At 40.3% G+C, this 23,603-nt stretch overlaps 1 protein-coding gene across 9 annotated transcripts in view; it reads left to right on the forward strand.

Annotated features, from left to right (window-relative positions):
* RUNX1T1 (RUNX1 partner transcriptional co-repressor 1) overlaps positions 1-23,603 on the forward strand; it is a 145,914-nt gene that overhangs the window by 89,433 nt on the left and 32,878 nt on the right. For all 9 annotated transcript variants that reach the window (XM_048841203.2, XM_048841208.2, XM_048841202.2 and 6 more), the window contains 4 exons: positions 4,467-4,648; positions 15,359-15,609; positions 17,757-17,842; positions 18,467-18,665. In XM_048841203.2, the coding sequence (XP_048697160.1) occupies positions 4,467-4,648; positions 15,359-15,609; positions 17,757-17,842; positions 18,467-18,665 (718 nt within the window). The remainder of the gene's footprint in view (positions 1-4,466; positions 4,649-15,358; positions 15,610-17,756; positions 17,843-18,466; positions 18,666-23,603) is intronic.

The following is a 23,603-nucleotide window of genomic DNA, read 5'->3' on the forward strand; positions in this document are numbered from 1 at the left end:
CTGTGGTGTAATGAATAGGGGCCTAGACTGGGATTCAGAAGACATGGGTTCTAATCCTGGCTTTGCCTTTGGCCTGCATGTTACTGCTTCTTTTCCCACCCTTTGTCTACCTTGTCTGTCTAGACTGTAAATTCTAGAGCAGAGAGTGTCTCTTACTAAGAGTTTGTACAGTGCTTAGCACAATTGGGCCCTGATCTCAACTGGGGCATCTAGATGCTACTTGAATACAAATAATAAATGATAGTAGATTCATATGTTTATCTTCCAGCTCTTCTGGAAAGGAAGATAAGGACAGTGTGCACCTTCTGGCACAAACCTGAAGTGGGATGATTCTTTGATTTCACAGGAGATAGAAAGATGCCCACTTAAAAATGTATTTGGGACAGGAAGGGACCTCATGGTATTATGGTAACTACCTTTTCAAAATCCAAAAACGGGACACTTGCAGGAGCCCCATCCTCTGCCGTGGCCCTGCCCTGCTCCTACTCTTCCCCCTGAGGTCCCGTCCCCTGGCCAGGCTGGAAGCCAGAGCGAGACCATGGTAAAAGCTGTCCAGGGAGCCCAGACCACTTTGGGGAGCCCCGGACCCTCCACCTGCTCTGGGTGGAGTGCCCAAGAACAGCCCCAGCCCGTGCCCCCTCCCCGGTGCATGCCGTCCAGGGCAGGTGGAAGGTTCGAGACTCTGAGGCTCCCCACAGTGGCCCAGGCTCCCTGGTCGGTTCTTACTACTGCCTGGTTTAGGGATGGGTGGTCACCCTACCTGGGATGTTGAGTCCAATCCCCTGCTATCACAGGCAACCTCATGATAAATGGGTCAAGCACCTTCTTGAAATTAGTTAGGTTGTCTTTTCCCCTCCCCCACTACTCCTATTGGAAGGTTGTTGCAGAACCTCACTTCTTTGACTGTTAGAACCTTTTTCTAGTTTCCAACTTGAATTTATTCATGCCCAGTTTATACCTATTTGTACCCACTTCCATTAATTAGCCTCCTTCATAATAAGTTAAGTGATAAAATTACCTTAGTATTAGTGTACCATATCTGGGTCACAGATTATTTGGTTTGAAAATAGACATAGTATCTTCTTGGAACATTTAAGATGAGATGAGACTTCACTGAGGTTTGGGAAACAAAGCAAAAAGTGACAAAACAAAATTGTAAATGGAAAAATTCAAAGCAATGATTTTTTTAGACAAGTCCACTTGGTACTTTTATTTCTTTACATAAAGCTCTCTGATTTTTTTGTTAATGCAATTGAGACACATTGGACCATGACTTAGTTTTTGTGTCTTATAGCTTCATAGTTTTACCTGTTACCATAGTATCTGAGCACACTGCTGTATTAACTGGCAGCTTTGTTGATCCCACAGAATAACCTAGTTAAAAAAGTTGGCACCTACCTGTAAGGTTTAAGCAGGGAGCTAGGAGCCAGGAATTTATGAGTACTGATATTGATTCTCTCTGTCTGTGGCCCTGAATAAATCATATGAATCTGTTCTCACTTTTCTCATCTGTGAAATGGGGATGTTGCTACATTCCTACTGCAGATGGGTGTTTGGGGGGTTAATTTAAGTTCATACAGTACTGAAGATGAAAAGCACTATATAATTATATGGCAGTATTGTAATCCAGGTTCTGACCCTACAATTTCTCAGAATTTTATATACGTATAATTCTCTTTGCATTGTTAGTTTCACTGCATCCCTCCATTAAGTCAGGCTGCTAGCTGGACCAATTCTATGCTCATGTGTGAGGAGCTCTTAAAGCCCCTTCTCTCCCACATCCCAGTTGTGGTGGTTGCCACCGCCAGCAAAATTGGAATGACATCTACTAGATCAGTGGTCCCCAACCATTCTTGTGGGAATAGCATATTGCCATTCCCAGAAGACTGTGGCGGGCGCCAAACACCCTGCCACCGAAATGCCGCCGCAGAGAAGCGGCAGCGGGAAGAACCGTCACCGCCGAAATGCCCCCGAGAAATGGCAACACTTCTCGGCGGTATTTTGGCAATGGGGTGTCCTGCGGGTGCACAAAAATGCTCCGGTGGGTGCCATGGCGCCCGCGGGCACCATGTTGGAGACCCCTGTACTAGATGGTAGGCATCTTATTAATAATGAATATAGATAGGCTAATGCTTTGTTCACTTACACAAAATACAATGTTGAAAAGGTTCTATGAACTTTTAGAGTCCTAAAGTTCTACAGCAATGTCTTTCTAACTCCCTGGAGGGCCTGTAGACTAAGTGGTAGCACTGGCTGTTTTTTTCCAATAGCAAATTATGCTTCTAATGTCTACAGCAAAAAATTAACCCACAGCACCACGTCTCAGAGCCTGGGTCAGCTGACTCAGGCTCCCGTTGCAAGGCTAAAAATAGCAGAGTAGCCTGCCAGGTTGGAGGGTCTCAGAGCCCAGGCTCCAGCCTGAGCTCGAATGTCTACACTGCTGTTTTTAGCTCCATAGGCCAAGCCTACATGCCCAAGTCAGTTGACCTGAGCTCTGAGACTTACTGCCACTTTTGGTTCTTCTTGCTGTGTAAATGGACCATTAGTCCCTGAGAAGAATGTTATTTCTTTTTAAATACAGAAAGGCTGTAACAAGAATTGTGATGATGGTCCATATCTATTTGTTTGGTACATAGTACATCCTTTGATCACCAGGAACTGATAATTGGTGCCTGGTGTCATTTGATTTAACTAAGGTGGCAAAGCATTTTCTCTTATAACCTCTTTCTCATGTGTCTGAAACTTTCCAGAACATTTTGGGCTGAAGTGCTCCATGCTTGGTCTACCTCAAAAGGTTAATTTCTTTTAAAGATGGAGCAAATCCTTCTCAGCCATTTTGAGTTTGCAGACGATACCAAGCTGGGAGAGGTTGCAAGTGGTTTGGAGGATAGGATTATAATTCAAAATGATCTGGACAAACTGGAGTAATGATCTGAAGTAAATCGGATGATATTCAATAAGGACAAATGCAAAGTACTCTACTTAGGAAGGAACAATCAGTTGCAAACATACAAAATGGGAAATGACTGCCTAGGAAGGAGTGCTGTGGAAAGGGATTTGCGGGTCATAGTGGATCACAAGATAAATATGAGTCAACAGTGTAACACTGTTGCAAAAAAAGTGAACATCATTCTGGGATGTATTAGCAGGAGTGTTGTAAGCAAGACAAGAAGTAATTCTTCTGCCCTACTCTGCGCTGATTAGGCCTCAACTGGAGTATTGTATCCAGTTTGGGGCACCACATTTCAAGAAAGATATGGACAAATTGGAGAAAATCCAGAGAAGAGCAACAAAAATTATTAAAAGTCTAGAAAACATGATCTATGAGGGAATATTGAAAAAATTGGGTTTGTTTAGTCTGGAAAAGAGAAGACTGAGAGGGGACATGATAACAGTTTTCAAGTACATAAAAGGTTGTTATAGGAAGAGGGAGAAAAATTGTTCTTCTTAACCGCTGAGCACAGGACAAGGGGCAATGGGCTTAAATTGCAGCAAGGGAGGTTTAGGTTGGACATTAGGAAAAACTTCCTAACTGTCAGGGTGGTTAAGCACTGGAATAAATTGCCTATGGAGATTGTGGAATCTCCATCATTGGAGATTTTTAAGAGCAGGTTAGACGAACACCTGTCAGGGATGGTCTAGATAATACTCCTGCCTTGTGTGCAGGGGACTGGACTATATGACCTCTCGAGGTCCCTTCCAGTCCTATTATTCTATGATTTAAAAATACTTTTCCATTTAAAAAATGAACTTTTATAGCAGTAATTAATTGTTTAAAAGTCATGAGAAAGTGAGGTTGAACAACATGTATCTAACTTTGTCTCTTGCACACTTACATTACTCTAAAATCTTTAATAATCTGTTCACATGTTTTAAGATTGTATGTGTATTTGAGAGTGTAGGGAAAAATGTGTAGTATTTGATAACTTCTGTAGTATGTGATAACATAACTAAATACTGTAGCTAATGCATAAACATGTGCCAAGTTAGAGCTGGGTGTTCATCCTTAAGTCAAGAAAAAATGAAAGTTAGTACTTTGCAATCTGAATATTAAATTTACTTAGGGGAGATGCATGTAAAGACAACAGCTGAATAGAAACACAAATATTGTATAATAACAAGAAAGGACATAAAGTGAGCTAGTACTGTGCTCTTGCCACCCTTTAAAGATTTGGACGTGAAAATTGTTTTATTTTCTTATAGCATTTTCAGTTTTGTTTTATGCTTCAGCAAATAAACTCTTCCACTCTCATGTGTGCCCACACATGTATTTCAGCCATGACTCAAATCTCTAATGAGGCTATGTGGTTTAACACAGCTAACTAAAATAAATATAATTCAAGATGAACAAAATAGACTCATCCCAGAGTGGGCTTTTAATTGATTTCTAATTTTGCTATTTCATCTTTGTGAAACTGCCTGAGAGCCGTTCAGCTGCTCCCTTAATTTCTGAAACACTCTTACAGGCCAATCTGCCCCTGCTGCAGCGGGAGCTCCTGCACTGTGCAAGGCTGGCCAAGCAGAATCCCGCCCAGTACCTCGCTCAGCATGAACAGCTGCTTCTGGATGCCAGCACCACCTCACCTGTTGACTCCTCAGAGCTGCTTCTCGATGTGAACGAAAACGGGAAGAGGCGAACTCCAGACAGGTCAGAAGGCCAGAGTGTTAATACTCTGCAATTGTAAACATGCTTTGGGATGTAAAGCTAACATGCTGATGTCTATTACAATTAGAGTGGTGTGGGATGCTCCATTTCATTCTACAAAATTTGTGCTGAGTTTTCCAAGATTATTTTTTTTCAGTTACAGCTAAATAATGGGCAAATTTTACTTGGACCCATATGAAATGTTCCCATTGACCCTAAACAATGGACCTCTATTGCATGCACAGGAGAAGCCTTAGGGCAGAATTTGGCCACATGTAATTGGGAATAATACAGAACTGTTCACCGCACTATCACTAACCATTTGGTGCACAATGTCTGTATGCAGCTTAAAGTGATTAGCAGATCGTTCCCACTCTATATGCGAATCTGCCTGTATTTGGGTTTTTGTCTGAGGAAATATTAAATATGGGAAGTTGGATAGGCACCCATACTGGGGACTGTAATTACAGTACTAACTTTCTTGAATGCAGATGAGATTATCACGTCTACATGCAAGTCCCAAATATGAAATACAGTTGTATTGTGGAAATACTAGAGAACTACATATAGCTGTAGTGCTACACGCACCTCCGGGAGTCTGATGGTATCCTGATAAATACAGGAACAAAGAGACTGCTTCAGAATGCAATCAGATCTCTAATTCCTTATTCAGTTGTTAGATTTTGCATAGCAGATGTGTAAGAATATATTTACTGTTTCTTTAAATCTGTAGAAGGAAGCCAGGGGCACTGTGGGGCTAGGGATGATTCTAGGCGGAAGCCCAGTGGAGAAACAGAAAGACTCACAGAGTAGCTTAAGGGACAAGGGACAATATTGTTTTCCCTTATTCCAATAAAGTTCCTTATTCACTGTTAGAAGAAAGTGACTCTTGATTTTTTTAAACTATTGTCCAATTAAATAGTGTCAGATGATGAGTTCTTTCTGAATCTGCATAAATAGTCTGTCCATTAGATCCAAATAGTGGATTTTGGCTAGTTTCGCTAGTTTGGCTAGAGGGAGTGCAAAGTTTTGTGGGTGACTTTTTAGTTTATGGGCAGTCAGTGAAAGAACATAACATAAGAAAAACAAGGTCTGAAGGCAAGTGAGGCTGCTAGACTAAAATAAAATAGCAGATATTTGAGCATACATAAATGTGAGAGGTTCACAAGATATGTGCTAGGTCTTGAAAATGTCAAGTTAGTGATTCCTCAATCCACTCATGCCACTCACAAACAGTAAAGCTCTAGATAAGGTTCCCATTAGATGGCAGGGAATGCTCATTCATTTGAGATATTAACCTATTGCAAAATATGTGCCAGGGAAATTCTTTGAGCTGTGTCAAGGTTCCTTCCCCACTCTGAACTCTAGGGTACAGATGTGGGGACCTGCATGAAAACCTCCTAAGCTTATTGTTACCAGCTTAGGTTAAAACTTCCCCAGGGTACAAACTGTTTTACCCTTTGCCCTTGGACTTCCACTGCCTCCACCAAACTTTATCTGGGTTCCTGAGAAAACGTAGTGTGGAAACGTCTTTCCCCCCCAAAATCCGCCCGACCCTTGCACCCCACTTCCTGGGGAAGGTTTGGTAAAAATCCTCACCAATTTGCATAGGTGACCACAGACCCAAACCCTTGGATCTTAGAACAATGAAAAAGCATTCAGTTTCCTTACAAGAAGACTTTTAATAGAAGTAAAAAAAGAATCACCTCTGTAAAATCAGGATGGTAAATACCTTACAGGGTAATAAGATTCAAAACATAGAGAATCCCTCTAGGCAAAACCTTAAGTTACAAAAAAGACAAACAGACAGGAATATTCATTCTATTCAGCACAGCTATTTTCTCAGCCATTTAAAGAAATCATAATCTAACACATATCTAGCTAGATTACTTACTAAGGTCTAAGACTCCATTCCTGTTCTGTCCCCGGCAAAAGCATCACACAGACAGACACAGACCCTTTGTTTTTCTCCCTCCTCCCAGCTTTTGAAAGTATCTTGTCTCCTCATTGGTCATTTTGGTCAGGTGCCAGCGAGGTTACCTTTAGCTTCTTAACCCTTTACAGGTGAGAGGATTTTTCCTCTGGCCAGGAGGGATTTTAAAGGAGTTTACACTTCCCTTTATATTTATGACAAGCTGGATGACACCTTTTTGAGAAGTCCTATTGGGCACCAAAATTCTCCAGAGGCTGAAGATGATTATGTGGGTGCAATTTTTGAATGGCATTTCTTTTCTACACCTCCCGCACAAATTCAAACAAATTGAAATAGCCACAAGTGTTAACACACAGCAGCAAAAGGTATCCAAGATAGGTGGCCTGGTTAATTATCAGGAGCCCCACATCCAACATACGACTGTTGCAAAGAGAGGGGACATCACCAAAGCTGAAAATCCAATTACCTGTGGCAGTTATATCGTAGTCACTCAGTCTTTGCAGGATAACATATTGGAAATGATACATGTTGGAAAAAGAAGGTCTCACAAATTGATGGGAGTGAGTCCAAATGTCAGTGTGGTAGTCCATCATAGGGCAGGACCTAGAATACAAGGTGAAATCATGTGATGCTTGAATAATAGACACAACTTTAAAAAACTCTCATATCCACAGTACACTACCCATTAGGTCTTGGATGGGTGGAGTAAATAGCACTAGACCTGCCTAACAAGGATCATACCTACATGGTACCCCTTGACTAATTTTCTTGGCAGAAATTCTACTTCTCATTTGACCCATATGAGAACAGGTCAAAAGAAGATATCTTTTAACTTTCGTCTCTTTCTGGCATTTCAGAACCAATAGCCACTCACATTGAGCCACAGTTTCCCAGTGCTGATTTCTAAACTTTTATGATAGGTAAAATTTCACATACATTAATTTTAAGCTCTCACTGTCCACAAGGGAATGAACTGGTGGAGAGAGCAATGCAGGTTGCTGAGAGAATTCTGCTATCAAAAGACTTCATACTAGCTTTGCTGAGCTGTAAGGCAACCCCTTACACAGTCCTTGGCGTAATCCTAACTCTCCTGTTAACGAGTCAACAGATCAGAGTCATGCTGAATTTAGAAGTACATTTTTACCCTGAATGATCCTTCTAAAGGACGACTGGATGACTACAAATTTAAAAGGTCTAAAAACACTTTCTACTTTATTGGAATGCCACCCTAAGCTTCATAAAGAAGACTCTGTTTTGGTAATATTGAACAACTTAGTGGACGTAGCTGCACCCAGAGATCTTACATGGTCAAGGAACTCTGAACAGAAGAAACAGGCAACAGTTTCAACTGAATCCAACCCAGGGGAGTTGTCATGTGACCCTAGTAATAATGGTACTCGCACCAAACAGTAAAGTGAGAGAATCCTGTGTAGAAGAGTCTTAAATCTATTGAACAGAAGTCTGCATCATTTGAGATTTGATAATACAAGTGAATCAACCAGATAAATCCTTCCTCAGAGCTAGAAAATGGCAGCAGAGCTACATGAGTGGTGAAACCAATGACTCCTCTTGCTCCATAATTTATTAAATATTGAATTTTTAAATATTCTTTATCTGGGGGTAGGAGAAACACGTGAGGATGTGTGTACTGTTTGTTTAAATCTTCATATATAAAATATGTCAAAAATGTTAGGTATCTTAACAATAGGTGTAACTGTCACTATCACTCCGCCAACAATGTACGTACCAGGGTATATGAAGATAAAAGGCAGCTTCTTTCCAGGGAAACTAAGACATTGGACCAGATTCTGAATCCTGATATGTGCTCGTTGCTCTTGCTGAAGTCAGTTGGATATGGTCTTATATATGTTTCCTCTTCTCGCCCACTCCCTTCCAAAGTTGGTACTAGTGTGGTTACATACAACATACATCCAAGTATGCTTGTGTGCTCTAACTCTGACTCCAGTAGAGGTGAAATACAGAATTAGGAAGAAAAATAGAGAGGGAGCGTTTATTGTGTATATGCAAACTTGTATGTCTTGGGGGGTTTAGTATAGCCAAGAAAATATATCCAGTTACAATAACATTTTTTCCTTTTATAATTTCAGCATCTTGTTTGCATGTGCATTTTCCATCTCTAGTTATTTTTCTGCATATGCATATCTACTGTATGTGAGGTTTTATAGAGCAATGTGACAGCAGAGCGTAGTGTTTTACTGAATGTTTTCTTGGTGCATATGGTCTGACATGGCTGAGCAGCCACGGTGAGATTTTGGAGTCTATTAAACTAGCTCATTAAAAAGATCAATCTGTTTCTGTAATAACACTGGGAGCAATCAGTCACTGAAAGAGAGAAAAAGCTGACACCTGAGGAGACAACACATTTTGATAATTTGTTCATGACATGTCATGAACAAAGTGTTTACTCTGTCTTGTTTACAACGTTTTCGGCTTATATCCTGCTGTCATAAGGCTAAAAAAGTTGGACTAACAACTTTTTTTTGTGAATGAATGCTTTGCCTTAAACTTCTACATAATTTTAAATAAATTAACTGTGTAAATTTGCTGCTGTTTACAAAGAAATTTATCCTGTGTTGAGGCTGCCCTAAAAGACTGTCATTGTGCAGTATAGAAGCATGTCACCTAGTAGCTGTACATTTGACAGACACATCAAGTGCATGTAAAGAATTATTAGGAAAAAAGACTGATAAAAATAATTCTAAGTGGGAAAATGTATGCCAGCAATATCTGATACATGTCTGGGGGAGGGGAGGAAGGAGAGATTAACAGTTAAGACTTTCATTGGTGAGAGCGGTCATGACAGTTTTGTGGACTTTGAGAGAGCAGTTTGGAGAAATGCCCTCCTCGAGAGGTGATGCCCCCTTGTGAGAAGGTTGATATTGACTGTGTCAGGGACACACAGGTTAGGATGGGCACTGCCAGGAATTGAGGGCCTATTTCTGCCATCTCAGTTAATGGGAGTGGAAGATGCTCAGTACCTCATTGGACCACAAGCCTTGCAACCAATGTGAAAAGTTTAGGAGTCTTCTTTGAGCAATATCTTACAGGTTCTTAAATTAATTGCCTGAGTTGTGACATGAAGCCCTTCCTTAGTATGATGGTTCTGTGTGAGAAGTAAATATACACATGATATTTATATGTTGATCTGTGCTGTGCATACAATACTATCTTATTGGCAAAATCATTTGATACATATAGGCACGAAAGAGATTTTTTCCAGTAGATTATTATCACTCATTCAGTCATCAATCTTTTACATGTAAATATTAGTTTAAACCAAAGCATCTTGCAGAAATGAAGGATGAACATTCTCCATCCCAACTCCTATTCACGGGCCTCAATAATATTATTATCATAAATTGCATTTAATATTTTGTATCAAACACTAAAGTTAATTTGCCAGCCATGGCAGTCGTGTGCTGTTTGATTTCCTGCTCAGGAATGCAGTTGTTTGAAACTAAAGATTCTTACTGTATATTTGATTGTGTGCCTTCAGCAATTCTTGATGAGAAGTAACAGTCAATCCCAGTTGTAACTGGGCAGCCGTTAATCTCAGTAAAGAAGGAGTCCAAATGCCAAACATCCTTCAGCATGAACGTCTACAGTTAAAAAACCTCATTCTCTGAAATTGGGCTCTCTCCTCCTTGCCCTCAGATCTTGGAGGGTTTTTTTATGTACACTGAGACATACATAAAGGCATCTGTAGAAAAAAAAACAGGACCTCTACAGTATCTGACTTTTTAATCTTTGTTAGAGGTTATCGTTCTAACCTTGATATTCAAGAACAAAATGCATTCATAGTTTGATTTGTGCATACAAAAATCTGCATACTTTCATGCAAATGTGTACTTGAAGATTAAAATTTCATGGTTGGATTTGAGTAGTTGCAGATCTGAGGTTCTGCATGCAGCCAAATGTAAAATATGTAGGTGCATTCTTGGAGAACAGTCAAAAAGTTTTGCTATCCATTGGCATTTACCAGCATGAATTACACTGACAGCAATTAAACATATAGTGACCTTGGCACTCATGGGGGTCACATCTCAGTCCCATCCCATTTCTTATCATTTGGCTTTCTAGAACATAGTGTACAGTAATTTTAACTGTTTACTTCCTTGCTCAAAAATACTCATTATAACAGATGCCCTAAAGTACCTGGCAAAAGATCCTCTCCCTTTTGCTATGAGAGGGGTAACTGGGGCCTCTGTTCACCCCTGCAATTGCAGTGGACTCTAATGCTTGTGTATGGAGTCTCTGGAAAGCCTATCTTTATTCCCAGCAACAAGCTTTAGCAAAACCCATCTCTTCATTTCCTGTTGCTAACTGCCACAGCACTTGAAATAGAAATTCCCCTTAACCCACACTCCAGTGGGCCTTGATACCTGCCCCGCCTCTTCGCTGCAATGGGCTCAATCCACTGTGCTGCTCTCTCTCCCACCCAAGATGCCGTCCTTGTCCCCTGCCCAGCTCCCTCTCCAGCAGGCTGTTCTTGCCTGCTATTAAGCAGTGCATGGGAGAGAGTATAGTTGGCTGGAGAGGAAGGGTGCATGTTCTCTTGGGTCCCTGTCCTTCATCCCCACACTTAGGAGAATAAAAGATGCAGCCAGCTGCTGCCACTGAGCCACCTCCCTGCTACATTCCTGCTGTGCACAGGCAGGGTGCAGGCTAGCCTGGCAACCTCTCTCTGGAGGAGCCAGAAAACCCTGCAAAGGCCTTTGTTGCAGGCAGCCAAAACTGCAGTCCGGTCCTAGCAGCTGAGGCGACCAACAGTGACATCTAGCATCAGTTACAGCATCAGCTATAGCTCAGCCAGAAACCCTGAGCCACGAGGGGGAAAAAACTGTAAATGGCACCTCCCCTGGTGCATGCACCCCACAGTTTGAGAACTAGAGTGAAGTGGAGCTCCAATACAAGAGGAGTTGGAAGTCATTTAAGCAACTTCCCTTCACTTAGCTATATGCACAGTTAAACTGGAAATTAGTTCACTGTGGATCCCACTATGCTACATGAGTTCTTACTTTCACAAAAACCAGAAAGGTTAAGTTAATCAAGAGAGAGTTGTTATTATGATCAACTTGGGCTGTAATAGTAGAGAAAGGAAAGTCATTCTTCATTTGCAGTATGGTCTCTGGGCAGAATAGAAACGACTTACCTCTGTTTTTTCCTGAGGATGTCAACAGGCATTTATTGCTAGGTTCATATATATTAGCTTATGGTGTGATTGCAGGTGGACTGTGTGCACTTTATTTTGAAATATTTGATTATAGACTCAAATTGAGTTTGTTTCTTTATGGCTAGTTTTCTGGCCCATCACTAACTCTTCTAAATGACCTCACTGAGAAAGTGCCATCTGTTAAGAGGAATGGAGTGGCAACAGTTGAAGGCTGCCATAAGACTGTGGCCTAACCAGTCTTCTCTTTAGATCAACAGCATGCACAGGGTTTTTGATCAAAGCTGCTGTGAGGGCACAAAAATCTAGCTTCTGCTTTGAGTAGTGTCCTATGGGCGCTGTACTTCAGAGGCGTGTATACCCCATACGAGTTTGATCAGAGAGTTTAGGTAGCAGTGCCTGTTCGGCCTGGTCATGAGCTCTACTCTGCCTTGTGTACTGCACCATGGCTACCTAGTGCTGCGCAGGTGAACTGCCCTCCGTTCTTTCGCAAGTGCCTTGGCATGAGACAGAGCCTCAGCAGCGTCTGAGTTGATCTTACCTCAACTGCAGTTTCTTTCATAGTTTCACTTAGTTTAGTTAGCAGTAGTAGTTAGCTGTAGTTTAAAAAAAAAATGTTGTAAGGACTATCATCCTTTCAGTTTTTCCCTGCAGAGAACTTTACCTTGTGGGGAGGGTATGCTGGCTCTCCTAGTTTTAAATGTTGCCTTTTGTGCCAGGTGGCTCTCCTGGTGAACAATTGACACTCCCAGTGTGTCCATTGCTTGAGGAGTCACACATCCTCCTCAAAATGAATTTTTTGTCTGGCCTTAAAATCAAGAGCCAGAAAGAACCAGGAGGTTAAATTGTGCTTCCTTGTGATGGAGGGTTCCCTCCATCCAGCTTCTGACCCAGGCCAGGGCATCTCCAGCCCCATACATCAGTCTCTGAGCAAGTTGACCATCTCAACCACTTCAGCACAACACCTCTCTAAGAGCTACTAAAAAGAAAACTCAAGAATCCCCTCAAAAAAGACTCTAGGAAACAGAGCCCAGGTTCCCCAGTTAGGGAATCTACCTCAAAGAAACCCTGGTGGCTGATTGAGACAACTATTTAGGTGCCCGCCGGTTCCTGACTTGGTATCCACGAGGTGCAGGTTCCTCAGGTACTGTGAGCACCAGTGAACCAAAAGAATCTAAGGGTTCCAGCTCAGGAAGATCTTTGGTACCATCAGGGGGCCAAGATGATAATGAGGTGACTCTGCAGTTTATAATAATCAACTATCAGGTGTTGATGCAAAATATAATCACACCGATGACTAAAAGTTCAGTTCATTTATTGAGCATCTACCACCAGAGCAGAGGGACTAATTCCAAGCAGTGTTTGTACAGAATTCCTCTTCGCTCAACCATCTCCAACAGTAGTAATAACAGATGCATCCCTGCTGTGATTGATGGATATCTGGCTGCTTTACCTTTTATCAGTAGCATGATCTCCAACTTCCTTTTAGAGTACTAGCCCATTCAATGTGATTGTTTTCTACTTCAGTAGTCTTTCTTAAGAATGTTCCCATTGCTGAAATATGTAGAGCTGGAACTTGGACCTCCATACTCATCTTTTCTGTACATTACAAATTGGAGGATTGGGCCAAAAGAAATCTGATGAGGTTCAATAAGGATAAGTGCAGGGTCCTGCACTTAGGACGGAAGAACCCAATGCACAGCTACAGACTAGGGACCGAATGGCTAGGCAGCAGTTCTGCGGAAAAGGACCTAGGGGTGACAGTGGACGAGAAGCTGGATATGAGTCAGCAGTGTGCCCTTGTTGCCAAGAAGGCCAATGGCATTTTGGGATGTATAAGTAGGGGCATAGCCAGCAGATCGAGGGACGTGATCGTTCCCCTCTATTCGACATTGGTGAGGCCTCATCTGGAGTACTGTGTCCAGTTTTGGGCCCCACACTTCAAGAAGGATGTGGATAAATTGGAGAGAGTCCAGCGAAGGGCAACAAAAATGATTAGGGGTCTGGAACACATGACTTATGAGGAGAGGCTGAGGGAGCTGGGATTGTTTAGCCTGCAGAAGAGAAGAATGAGGGGGGATTTGATAGCTGCTTTCAACTACCTGAAAGGGGGTTCCAAAGAGGATGGCTCTAGACTGTTCTCAATGGTAGCAGATGACAGAACGAGGAGTAATGGTCTCAAGTTGCAGTGGGGGAGGTTTAGATTGGATATTAGGAAAAACTTTTTCACTAGGAGGGTGGTGAAACACTGGAATGCGTTACCTAGGGAGGTGGTAGAATCTCCTTCCTTAGAGGTTTTTAAGGTCAGGCTTGACAAAGCCCTGGCTGGGATGATTTAACTGGGAATTGGTCCTGCTTCGAGCAGGGGGTTGGACTAGATGACCTTCTGGGGTCCCTTCCAACCCTGATATTCTATGATTCTATGATTCTATGATTATGCAGTAATTCATGACTCCTGATGCTGTGCTTGGTTATACTGTACTATCGACAGTTTTGGACTTGACTCCGAAGCCTCTCCCTTCTTGGAGCGTACTGCTTAGTAGTCACCCGAAGTGGAGTACCCAAAGAAAAAAGGAGAGGTTATGCACCTTGTGCAGTAACTGTAGTTCTCCGAGATTGTGTGTCCCTGTGGGTGCTTCACTACCTGCCCTCCTTCCCCTCTGCTTCGGAGTTCTTGCCTATGGAGCTTTGCAGTAGAGAAGAAACTGAGGGTGGCTCACCTGTGCAGCTCTATATAGCCAAGTGCAGTGCATGAGATGGATTTGAGCACATGAATTGGCCAAATGGGCACAGTTACCTAAAATCTCCAATTGAAGATACATGGGGCAAATGTGGATCTGAAGAGTAGCACCCATAGAGCCACACATCTCACAGAACTACAGTTACTGCACAAGGTAGGTAACCTCTCCTCTCTCAAGGAAAACATCTCTTATCACCAAGAATGATTCTTTCCTCACACTCCAAATGTGTCTTTGAAACCTGCTGTGATCATATTGTTTAATTCCCTGGTGGGAAATCAGCCTAGCATTACTGAGAGCAAAGATTCAGCATTCTAAGACATATAGCCTAAGGGCCATGTGCTGCCCTTTGGAGGAAAACATTTCTTAAGCTGCAGATTTCCCCAGATCTCTGCGTGGAACAATGAAGGCAGGGTACCTCCACCAGTGTATGGTCTTTTTTCCATCAAATTGGACTTGACTAAGAATGGTGATTTCTTTTGCTTTTATTTAAAAATAAAAATTGCTTGGCCACTTGCTTAACACATGAATACATTACAGTCTATACTGTACTCACATGTTCAAAGCTTAATCTCAGTGATTATTGTTTTCATTTTTATGTTTATAAGGAGTATTTTTAAGTTCTATAGGGAGTATTATTCTACCAGTGTTTCTTAGGCTATGACAGAGATGTTTATAGTGAGCACATGTATCCTTATAAATTTTGATTGATTAAACTGCTTTATGAAATGTTCCCCCACCCTCACCCCCAAAGTCATGGAGCACAAATGGCAGTTCTTATCTGTGCGTATCTGAACAATAGCCAGCCCTGTTCAAATTGTGACAGAAAGTTCCTGTACTTTATTTTTCAGAACCAAAGAAAACGGCTTTGACAGAGAGCCTTTGCACTCAGAGCATCCAAGCAAGCGGCCCTGCACTATTAGCCCAGGCCAGCGGTACAGTCCAAATAATGGCTTATCTTACCAGCCCAATGGTCTGCCTCACCCCACCCCACCTCCACCTCAGCATTATCGTTTGGATGATATGGCCATTGCCCACCACTACAGGGACTCATACAGACATCCCAACCACAGGGACCTCAGGGACAGAAACAGACCTATGGGTAAGGGACAATGAGAAACTGTGTACTTCCTGGATTCTTTCTTTCTTTCTTTCTTTCTTTCTTATAATTAAACTCTGTTCTTCAGTGATAATTTTTTTTTCTGGTTGAGAACTGTATTGCCCGCTTTCTCACATTGCCCTCTGCTGATAGATCTATGATCCTAATGTAGTTAATATTTATAATAGCTTTACTATATTGGACTAGATTGTGACTTTAATTACACACCCACACAGGAGAGTAAGGATGAGTAAGAAGCACGTCTTTCACACCTGTGTGGACAACATGGACTCTGGAACAGATGGTCAGGGGAACGGGGTCTTGTCTTTCCCTGTATCCCACACATATGACGACCAACATAGCTAAACTAGCAGACGGAGTGTCTTAATTTATTGCTGATATAGGCCAGAAATAAATAACTATTGCATGGAGCAAGAGGGTAATAAAAGGAATTGCCCCCAGAATAATGTCTCTGAGGCACAATGCCCCCTGGGACCATCCCTACCTATGGTGTAGCTCTCACACCACGCCCTGCTCAGGGCTGTGCCTAAAGCACTCCTCAGGTCACCATGACTTTGTTATGTTTGAATTTGCATGCCCCACTCTAAAGCAAAATGTACACAGAAGTGCTTTTTATTCAGGATTTGTTTAAAAGAATAAATAAGCAGCATTTACAGAGACCTTAAGGGTGGGGGGCAGAGGCTTAAAACTTTGAGTGAAAGATCTCTCAAGTTAGTCTAAGCTGTCCCTTTGGCTGAAATGTATGAATTCAAACTGTGGGCAATACATTGGGACCTATTAAGATCAAATAAGGTAGCATTTATTGTCAACTCACTGTATACTTGGAACTTGCTCTTTATGCACATAAATCTTTACTTAGAATTTTCTATGGTTATTTAAGTATGTATGATGAGATGAACCCTTAATGAATCTGTATTGACACTGTAGTAATCATTGCATTTAGTCATCTTACATTTGGTCTGTGCATACTATTTATATTTTTTCAGTCCTCTGTGTTAAGAAAGTATGATATAAAAAGGCAATATTTAACCATTTAACTTTTTTTTGCAGTGTAGGTGGCTTGGGAATTTCATATAGTAAATGATACAATTGTTACGTCAATTCTTGACAGTTTTTTCTTTTCCACTAATCCAAAGATCGGAGGGTTTTTTTAACTTAAAAAACAATTCGATAATACGCAAACCTATTGAGAACTTGGACCAAATCTTCTAAGCATCAGGTTTTTTTCCTGCTGCTTCTCAATAATATTAAGTCTAATATCAACAAAGATTTATTCTGTTAATACATTTTACAGTTTAAGATTTTCATTTTAATGTACTTTACCAGCATGAGAATTTCTTAATTTTAGAACTTGGATTAGTTGCTCAATATCTGACATAAAACTCGCATCCTTCCCTATGTCTTTCATGTTGAGACTAATTTTTAAATTTTAATACACTGATCCAAACCCTAGCCTACATAAAAAAGAAGAAAAATCAACAGCAAATTACACGTTTTAAGATGTGTGGAAAATAAAGTAATTTAAACAAAGAGTAGAACAAAAGCTACTAATAATTTTCACATTGTAACCTTGTTTGATATTATGTGTATGGCGAAGCAATCTCTACAGGGCTGCCTTTGCTCCAGAAGATATTAATAATTTCTGCATCTATTGTAACATTAGTGAGGTACCCATGATTTATTTTGTGCCCAATCTTACAAGCGGTCTGAGCAGAGAATTATTGCTGACAGGTGTTTGTTCATGGAACACTTTGCAGCATCAGAACTTTGATGCAGTGAAATGTTTTATATAAGTCTCGTGTTCTGTATCTGCCTTTAGTGATTGTTTTTCATTATGGAAGGGAAATTTTTGTTTATCCCAGGAAGTTGGCATACAATAACCATTAAAGATTCCTAGTCCTTTGTTTACATCTGTGCTTTAATATCACTGAAAAGACTGATAAACTTTAAATGGTACATGTGTGTATGTAGTATGTGTCTATATACATAAACTTTCATACAAAAATTGTGTGGGTTTATGTTATGGATGAGCATTGTAAATACCAAGACTCAATAGATAGATAATGAAAGAATAAAAGAGCTTTTCTAGATGAATCCTTTGGTGTAAGTATCTTTTCCACTTTTGGCAGGGTTGCATGGCACACGACAAGAAGAAATGATTGATCACAGGCTAACAGACAGAGAATGGGCAGAAGAATGGAAACACCTTGACCATGTAAAAAATTAATTAGTGTGTGTGTGTATATGTGTCTGAATGGACCTGGGTCCATGACTTTAGAAAGTAACTTTTACAATATTGTAATTGGCATTACATATTTTAGTATATTAATTTTTCTTTAATTTTCCATATTGTAGAACAAGTTTGAAAACATTGGTGGCTAAATTATAGTGCTTAGTTCCCCATTTGGATGCTGTTTTTGGCACTCTGGGTCCAAATACCTGTTTTAAAATCCCAGCTGCTGATATGAGCAGCCAATGGGAAACTGGGTGATCAGAATTGAACACTGGCTCCAGGATGCTTCCCACTCCCTCACTTTATCAGTGCTCTGAAAATGGAATTTTTATTTGTTTTTGCTGTTTATTAGATCTTATAACTATTGAATGATTTGAATGTATATCTAGGAAATACAGTTTTAAGCAAGAGGGAATTACTGTGTTCAAAAGGAAGTAGTATGTCTTATTTTTATTTAAAAGAACAGGGAAATAATCCTTCTCCCTTGAAACCCTGGCAATCGAAGTAAAGAAAATGACTTAAATTCACAGAGTTTTCTGTGGGGATATGGCACATCATAATCAAATGTTCTTTTGGCTCCTCCCTTCCCCTGGCCCCTACTAATAGCTGTTAAACTGCATCATGGACATGGTGGAAAAAACAAGGCGATCTCTCACTGTACTACGGCGATGTCAAGAAGCGGACCGTGAAGAGCTTAATTACTGGATTCGGCGGTACAGTGATGCAGAGGATTTAAAAAAAGGTGGTAGCAGCAGCAGCCATTCCAGACAGCAGAGTCCAGTGAATCCAGATCCCGTCCCATTAGGTATGGTATTTTCTTCAAAAGTCCATTATCGGTCCCACTCTAAATTAGCCAAGCCCCAGTTCCTGACTTCTTCCTTTTAATTATTACAGCTGAAGCTCATATTTGTTCCTCTGATTTATTTTTTCTCTTAATACCAATAAAATGTTCCTTTTCATCGAAGATTAAGAACTAAATGCAAATTTCAATTCCTGATAGCCCTTTTTGTGATAATCACCAGTTTTCCTTCCATTCACAAATGTACATAGGTGGAGGAGCTGGGAAACAGAATGCAAATTTGAATTTGGTGAAGTAATAAGATGAACACTGTTTGATTCCCCACCCTCATCATTTAAGCCAAAAGATAGGTACTTCTTGACTGTTACTATTAAAAGACCAAGAGAAATCAAAATGAACTTGTTGGAGTGAATTCCACTGTATGTAATAGCACATCTTGGGAAACATCTGTTCTTAGCAAACAGACTCATACAGAAACTTCTGACCTGTATTTATATTCAATTTGAGAAAGAAAGTTCACAGATGAGAAATTTCCAACAGACTTCTCCATAGACTCTGGGCTAGATACACAAAGGAACTCTAAGCATTATGACACGTAGCATCACAACACCTTACTTTTAGGCGCCTAGAAAATTTCTGGGACTCACAAAGCCTGAGGTGAGTGCTCACGCTTCCTATACAATCAATGGAGGGAGATTGGTGCCTAAGAATGGAATTCAGAAAAGCCACCACACTGAGTGAAGAGCAGCCTAAGCTAGCCAATGAGAGATGCCAAGGAGAGGGGTATGTCAGAGAATTCGGTGCCTGCGTCTGGGCTGGAGGGAGGCACCTATCTCTGCTTGGGATTCTCAGTGATGAACACTCTCCTAAAATCAGGCATCTAAGGTGTTTCTTAAAGGAAGCCTGGGAGAGGGTGTTCCTGGGTCTCCCACGTCCTGGGTGAGTGCTCCAACCACCAGTCTACAGAATCCTTCTCATGCTTGCACTCTCTCTCTGCCCCAAAGACTCTTTAATTATTCATCCAAAGTGGAACAGCCTCAACAGGAGAGATTGAGGGAACCCCACATCAGAATATCCCTTAGCCCCGTGGTTAGAACAGTCCCCAGAGGGGTGGCAGATTCCTATTCAAATCTTTTCTCACCCTGAGACAAAGGGGAGACTTGAACCAGGGGTCTCCCACATCCCAGGTGAGTACGCTAACCAGTGGGCTAAAAATTATGAGGCAGATTCTTCTGCCTCCCTTCTCCCTGGCCATTTTGGGTGAGCTCCCCTCAGGGGCCCAACCTGGTAAGCAGGCTTAGAGCTTTTCCTAGAAAAACATTGGCATTGAGTGAGTTTAAGTGCCTCTAGTGTTCAGTGGCAGCAAAGCAGAGATTTTCTAAATATCAGTGGTGCCTGATTCTGGGATGTAGGTGACTAAAGTGGCAGTTGGGCAGCTAAGTCCCTTTGTAAATCTAGCCCTCTGTGTTCCTAGGGCAAGCTCTCTCCCCATATAGATCAGTAGAATTTAAACTCAAAGAGCAGGAGGACTCTGTCTTTGTCAACAATTGGAAGTACCAGAAAGCTGCAGAATAATCACATTTCAATGTATGCATTTTTAGAATTCATCAATATTGGATGATGTGTGGCTATGATCAGAATAATTACACACTGAGAGACTATCACAGCCAATGTACTGCAGCACATCAGGATAGCGCACTATGTTTATTTTGTGGTTATCTAAGATCCACTGATACCAGGTTGCCATTTTTTCCTTCTGCTCATCTTTCTGCCTGTTGAGATGAAAGAACATTGCTGATGGTGCCTCTTTGTCTCTTCCTCTATGGGGAGCAATATTGTTGTACACAGAGCTGGGCAAAAAATTTTCAGCAAATTGTAAATTCACTGAAAAATTCATTTTTTCAGGGCACCAAAACGTTTTGGGAATTCTGATTGAATTTGGCAATTTGTTTCAGATGAAAAAAACCCAGATGTTTTTCCCAGCATTTTCAAAATTAAGTGTTTCAAAATTTTGTTTCAAAATGATATTTTCTAAACAAATGTCATTTCAAATCACCGTTTTGTTTTGGAAGTGTTGTGTAAAATCAACCACAAAAAAATTGTTTGTTTTTGTGTTTTGGTGAGAAACTGATTTTTTTTTTCAGTTTTCATTCAGAACTAAACATATTTTTTGGTTCAGCCACTGAACCAAAAAACCAGTGATGGGTGAAGGAAGCTAGAAAACATATACTGATAATACATGCTTACAATGGTAAACCACTTTGGTATTTAGTGCCCCTTAGTTACAAGAAATTTGAAGGAGGCTCATTTTAGCCAATGCAGTCTTGGTATTAGAAGTCCTAGAAATGAATTTCAGTTAGCTGAAGGAGGTATCACCAGGAATGGCATCACTGACTTAGTTCATCAGTATAGTTCCTTTGGACAACTTTCTCTGAAATACTGTTTCAGGTAATGGTTTCTATGAATCATGTTGGGAATCTAAAGAAAGAAGCTGACTAATCCAGAGATAAGTGTGACAGCCAAAATGCCCACCATGCTGGCAAGCCCCTGAAATTACTCCTTGTGTGAAAGAAACTACTTGAATCATGACCTGTGGAGCCCATCTCCAACAAACCTGTAATGCAGAACTGTTAAGTTTTGAGCTATGCTGGGAAGAAGATTTTGCATGTAATTAGCAGGTGAAATAGGGAAGGATGTAGTGTCTTCATAATTCCCCAATAAACTGAAACAGCAGATTGATCCTTGACTGTTAGAGAATCCTGATAAGTGTGTAAGAGTGTAAAACTTTTTAGTCATAAGACAAAGTTTGCAGTTTCCATGTTAAAATTTAAGAGCAGAGAAATACGCAGGACTAGATGATATGTATGGTGTATCATCATTTAGTTACGTACTTTACATTGGATGTGTCTGAAAGCAAGTTTATTTGTGTAAAAAGCCACATTGCATAACATAATCCATTGAATTTGATGCCCAAATTACCTCTGTAGTGGTGATGGATAAAGATTTAACTGACTGGAGTTGAGTCCATTTCACTTAAATATACCCATTCCTGTTAGCTTGGTTTAAAAAAAATTACTTTGCTATGTTTATGGATTAGTAATTTGTAATGCTTCAATGATATAGTATTCATTTCAATCACAGGACCCTGACAAGAGATGTTTATATATCTGACACTCAGAGCACCAGATACTTGCCTTTTTTTAAAAGGAAATACAATAATTACATTATCTTAAATCTGGAAGTATCTGAGTAGACTACAGTTCTCTGGAAGGTTAACAAAATATGAACTTTAAAAGTGCAGTTTCATGGAAACAGAATTAGTGACCCCTAAGGCAGTGTTTTGTTTTTTTTATTTTTGAGGGAAGGGTGAGAAAGCAAGTGAAAAAATTACTCCAAAATTTTAATTAAGGCCCTATCAACTATAAATATTGCTTTTTTGTGTGTGGATTCTCGATATCAATAATTCCCCTTTGTACTTTTTTGTAATGAGATAAGTCATCCTTTAAAAATTACCAGCTTGTTATCTCCAGTAGCAAGGAAAAAGTGTCGTGAAAAAAAAAAAAAGTGTCACTGTTTGTGTCTTTGTACCTTTTCCTTTAAGATTAAAATGGCACCACCACAGTAAAACAGTTTTCCCTGTAACCATTGTGAACAACTACTTTTTAGGTTTATAGTTTATAGTCATGAAAAATTGACTCTGAGCTGAAATTTAGCTTCCATGGTGTTGGTCCAGGAGCAGCTAAAGAAAAATCTGATCACTTTGAAGCCTGAAAATCTCTCTACAACTTAAAACAACGGTGTTTTTTTTGTGTGCTCCTTTTAATCTCTGGCTTCTATATGTTTTTTTTTTTTGTTCAGCTTGACAGTCCATTTTTTATTTTAAAAAATTAGAAAATCAGACATTTGAAAATCTTGCATTTCATATTTACAGCTACTTTATTGTTAATGGCTTTAAACTGTTAGAAACTCTTGTAATAGGTTAAAAATTAACTATTCTGTACAAGTAAAAGTACATAAATATGTGCAACTAAGATAAGACAAGTACATTTCCTTTAGCGCTAAATAGTACACATTAATAAAAATCTAACAATGACTCAAACAGACCTTATGTATACTATTCACTTGATGGACTGGTAGTGGTCTATCAAGTGAACAATTGTTCATATGTACTCATGCACTTCTGTTGAGGGATTTAAATATTATATACTCCAAAAAGTTTGTGATCTTCTTCTTCCTAACAATAAATAAGTATTCTGTAATAGACACACAATGGTATAAGTTAATGATAAAGGCTTTGTGAATTATAAATAAGACCTGTAACCTTATCGAGTGAAGATGTTTCTATGTAGGCAACTTCAGACGGTTCAAAGGTGAAGTTTACCTGAATTTGTATAAACTTCTTTGGGATGGAAATCTGTAAGGAAATATTACAAGATGGAGTTTGAAATCTCACAAGAGTCTCCGTGTTTTGGGCTAGGTCATGCTGAAACCAGAACGTGCAGGGCATGTGAAGTTGTTAAGAACACATACATTAGCTGTATATTAAACAAAAATTTAAAATTCAAAACTAGTTTGTACTTTATCTAAACTGGCTCCTTCAGCCTATTCTGCATTAGCAGTGACATACCCACTGCCATGCCTGTATAGTGGTCACCACTGAAATCTTTCCACTGCCATTTGCAAATAATTAACGTTTACCATGATGGCACAGTATTCCCAGTGAGAATTAGGAGGAATACTGTGAACGCTAGAGTACATTTGTTGCTTGAAATGGCAAAATTGTAAAGATTTAATGGCAATCACTGCAGCTATTAATGCTTTTAATTCACTAGCTGGAATGGAGGCTTGGGCTGGATTGTAGCATAATAAGTGGTATGCTGTTGCAGAGAACTGGAGCTGCTAAATTGTTTAGTTTGTAATTTGGATCTCCTATTCTAACTTCTG

This window comes from Caretta caretta, chromosome 2, assembly GCF_965140235.1.
Source record: "Caretta caretta isolate rCarCar2 chromosome 2, rCarCar1.hap1, whole genome shotgun sequence".
Taxonomy (NCBI): Eukaryota; Metazoa; Chordata; order Testudines; family Cheloniidae; genus Caretta; species Caretta caretta.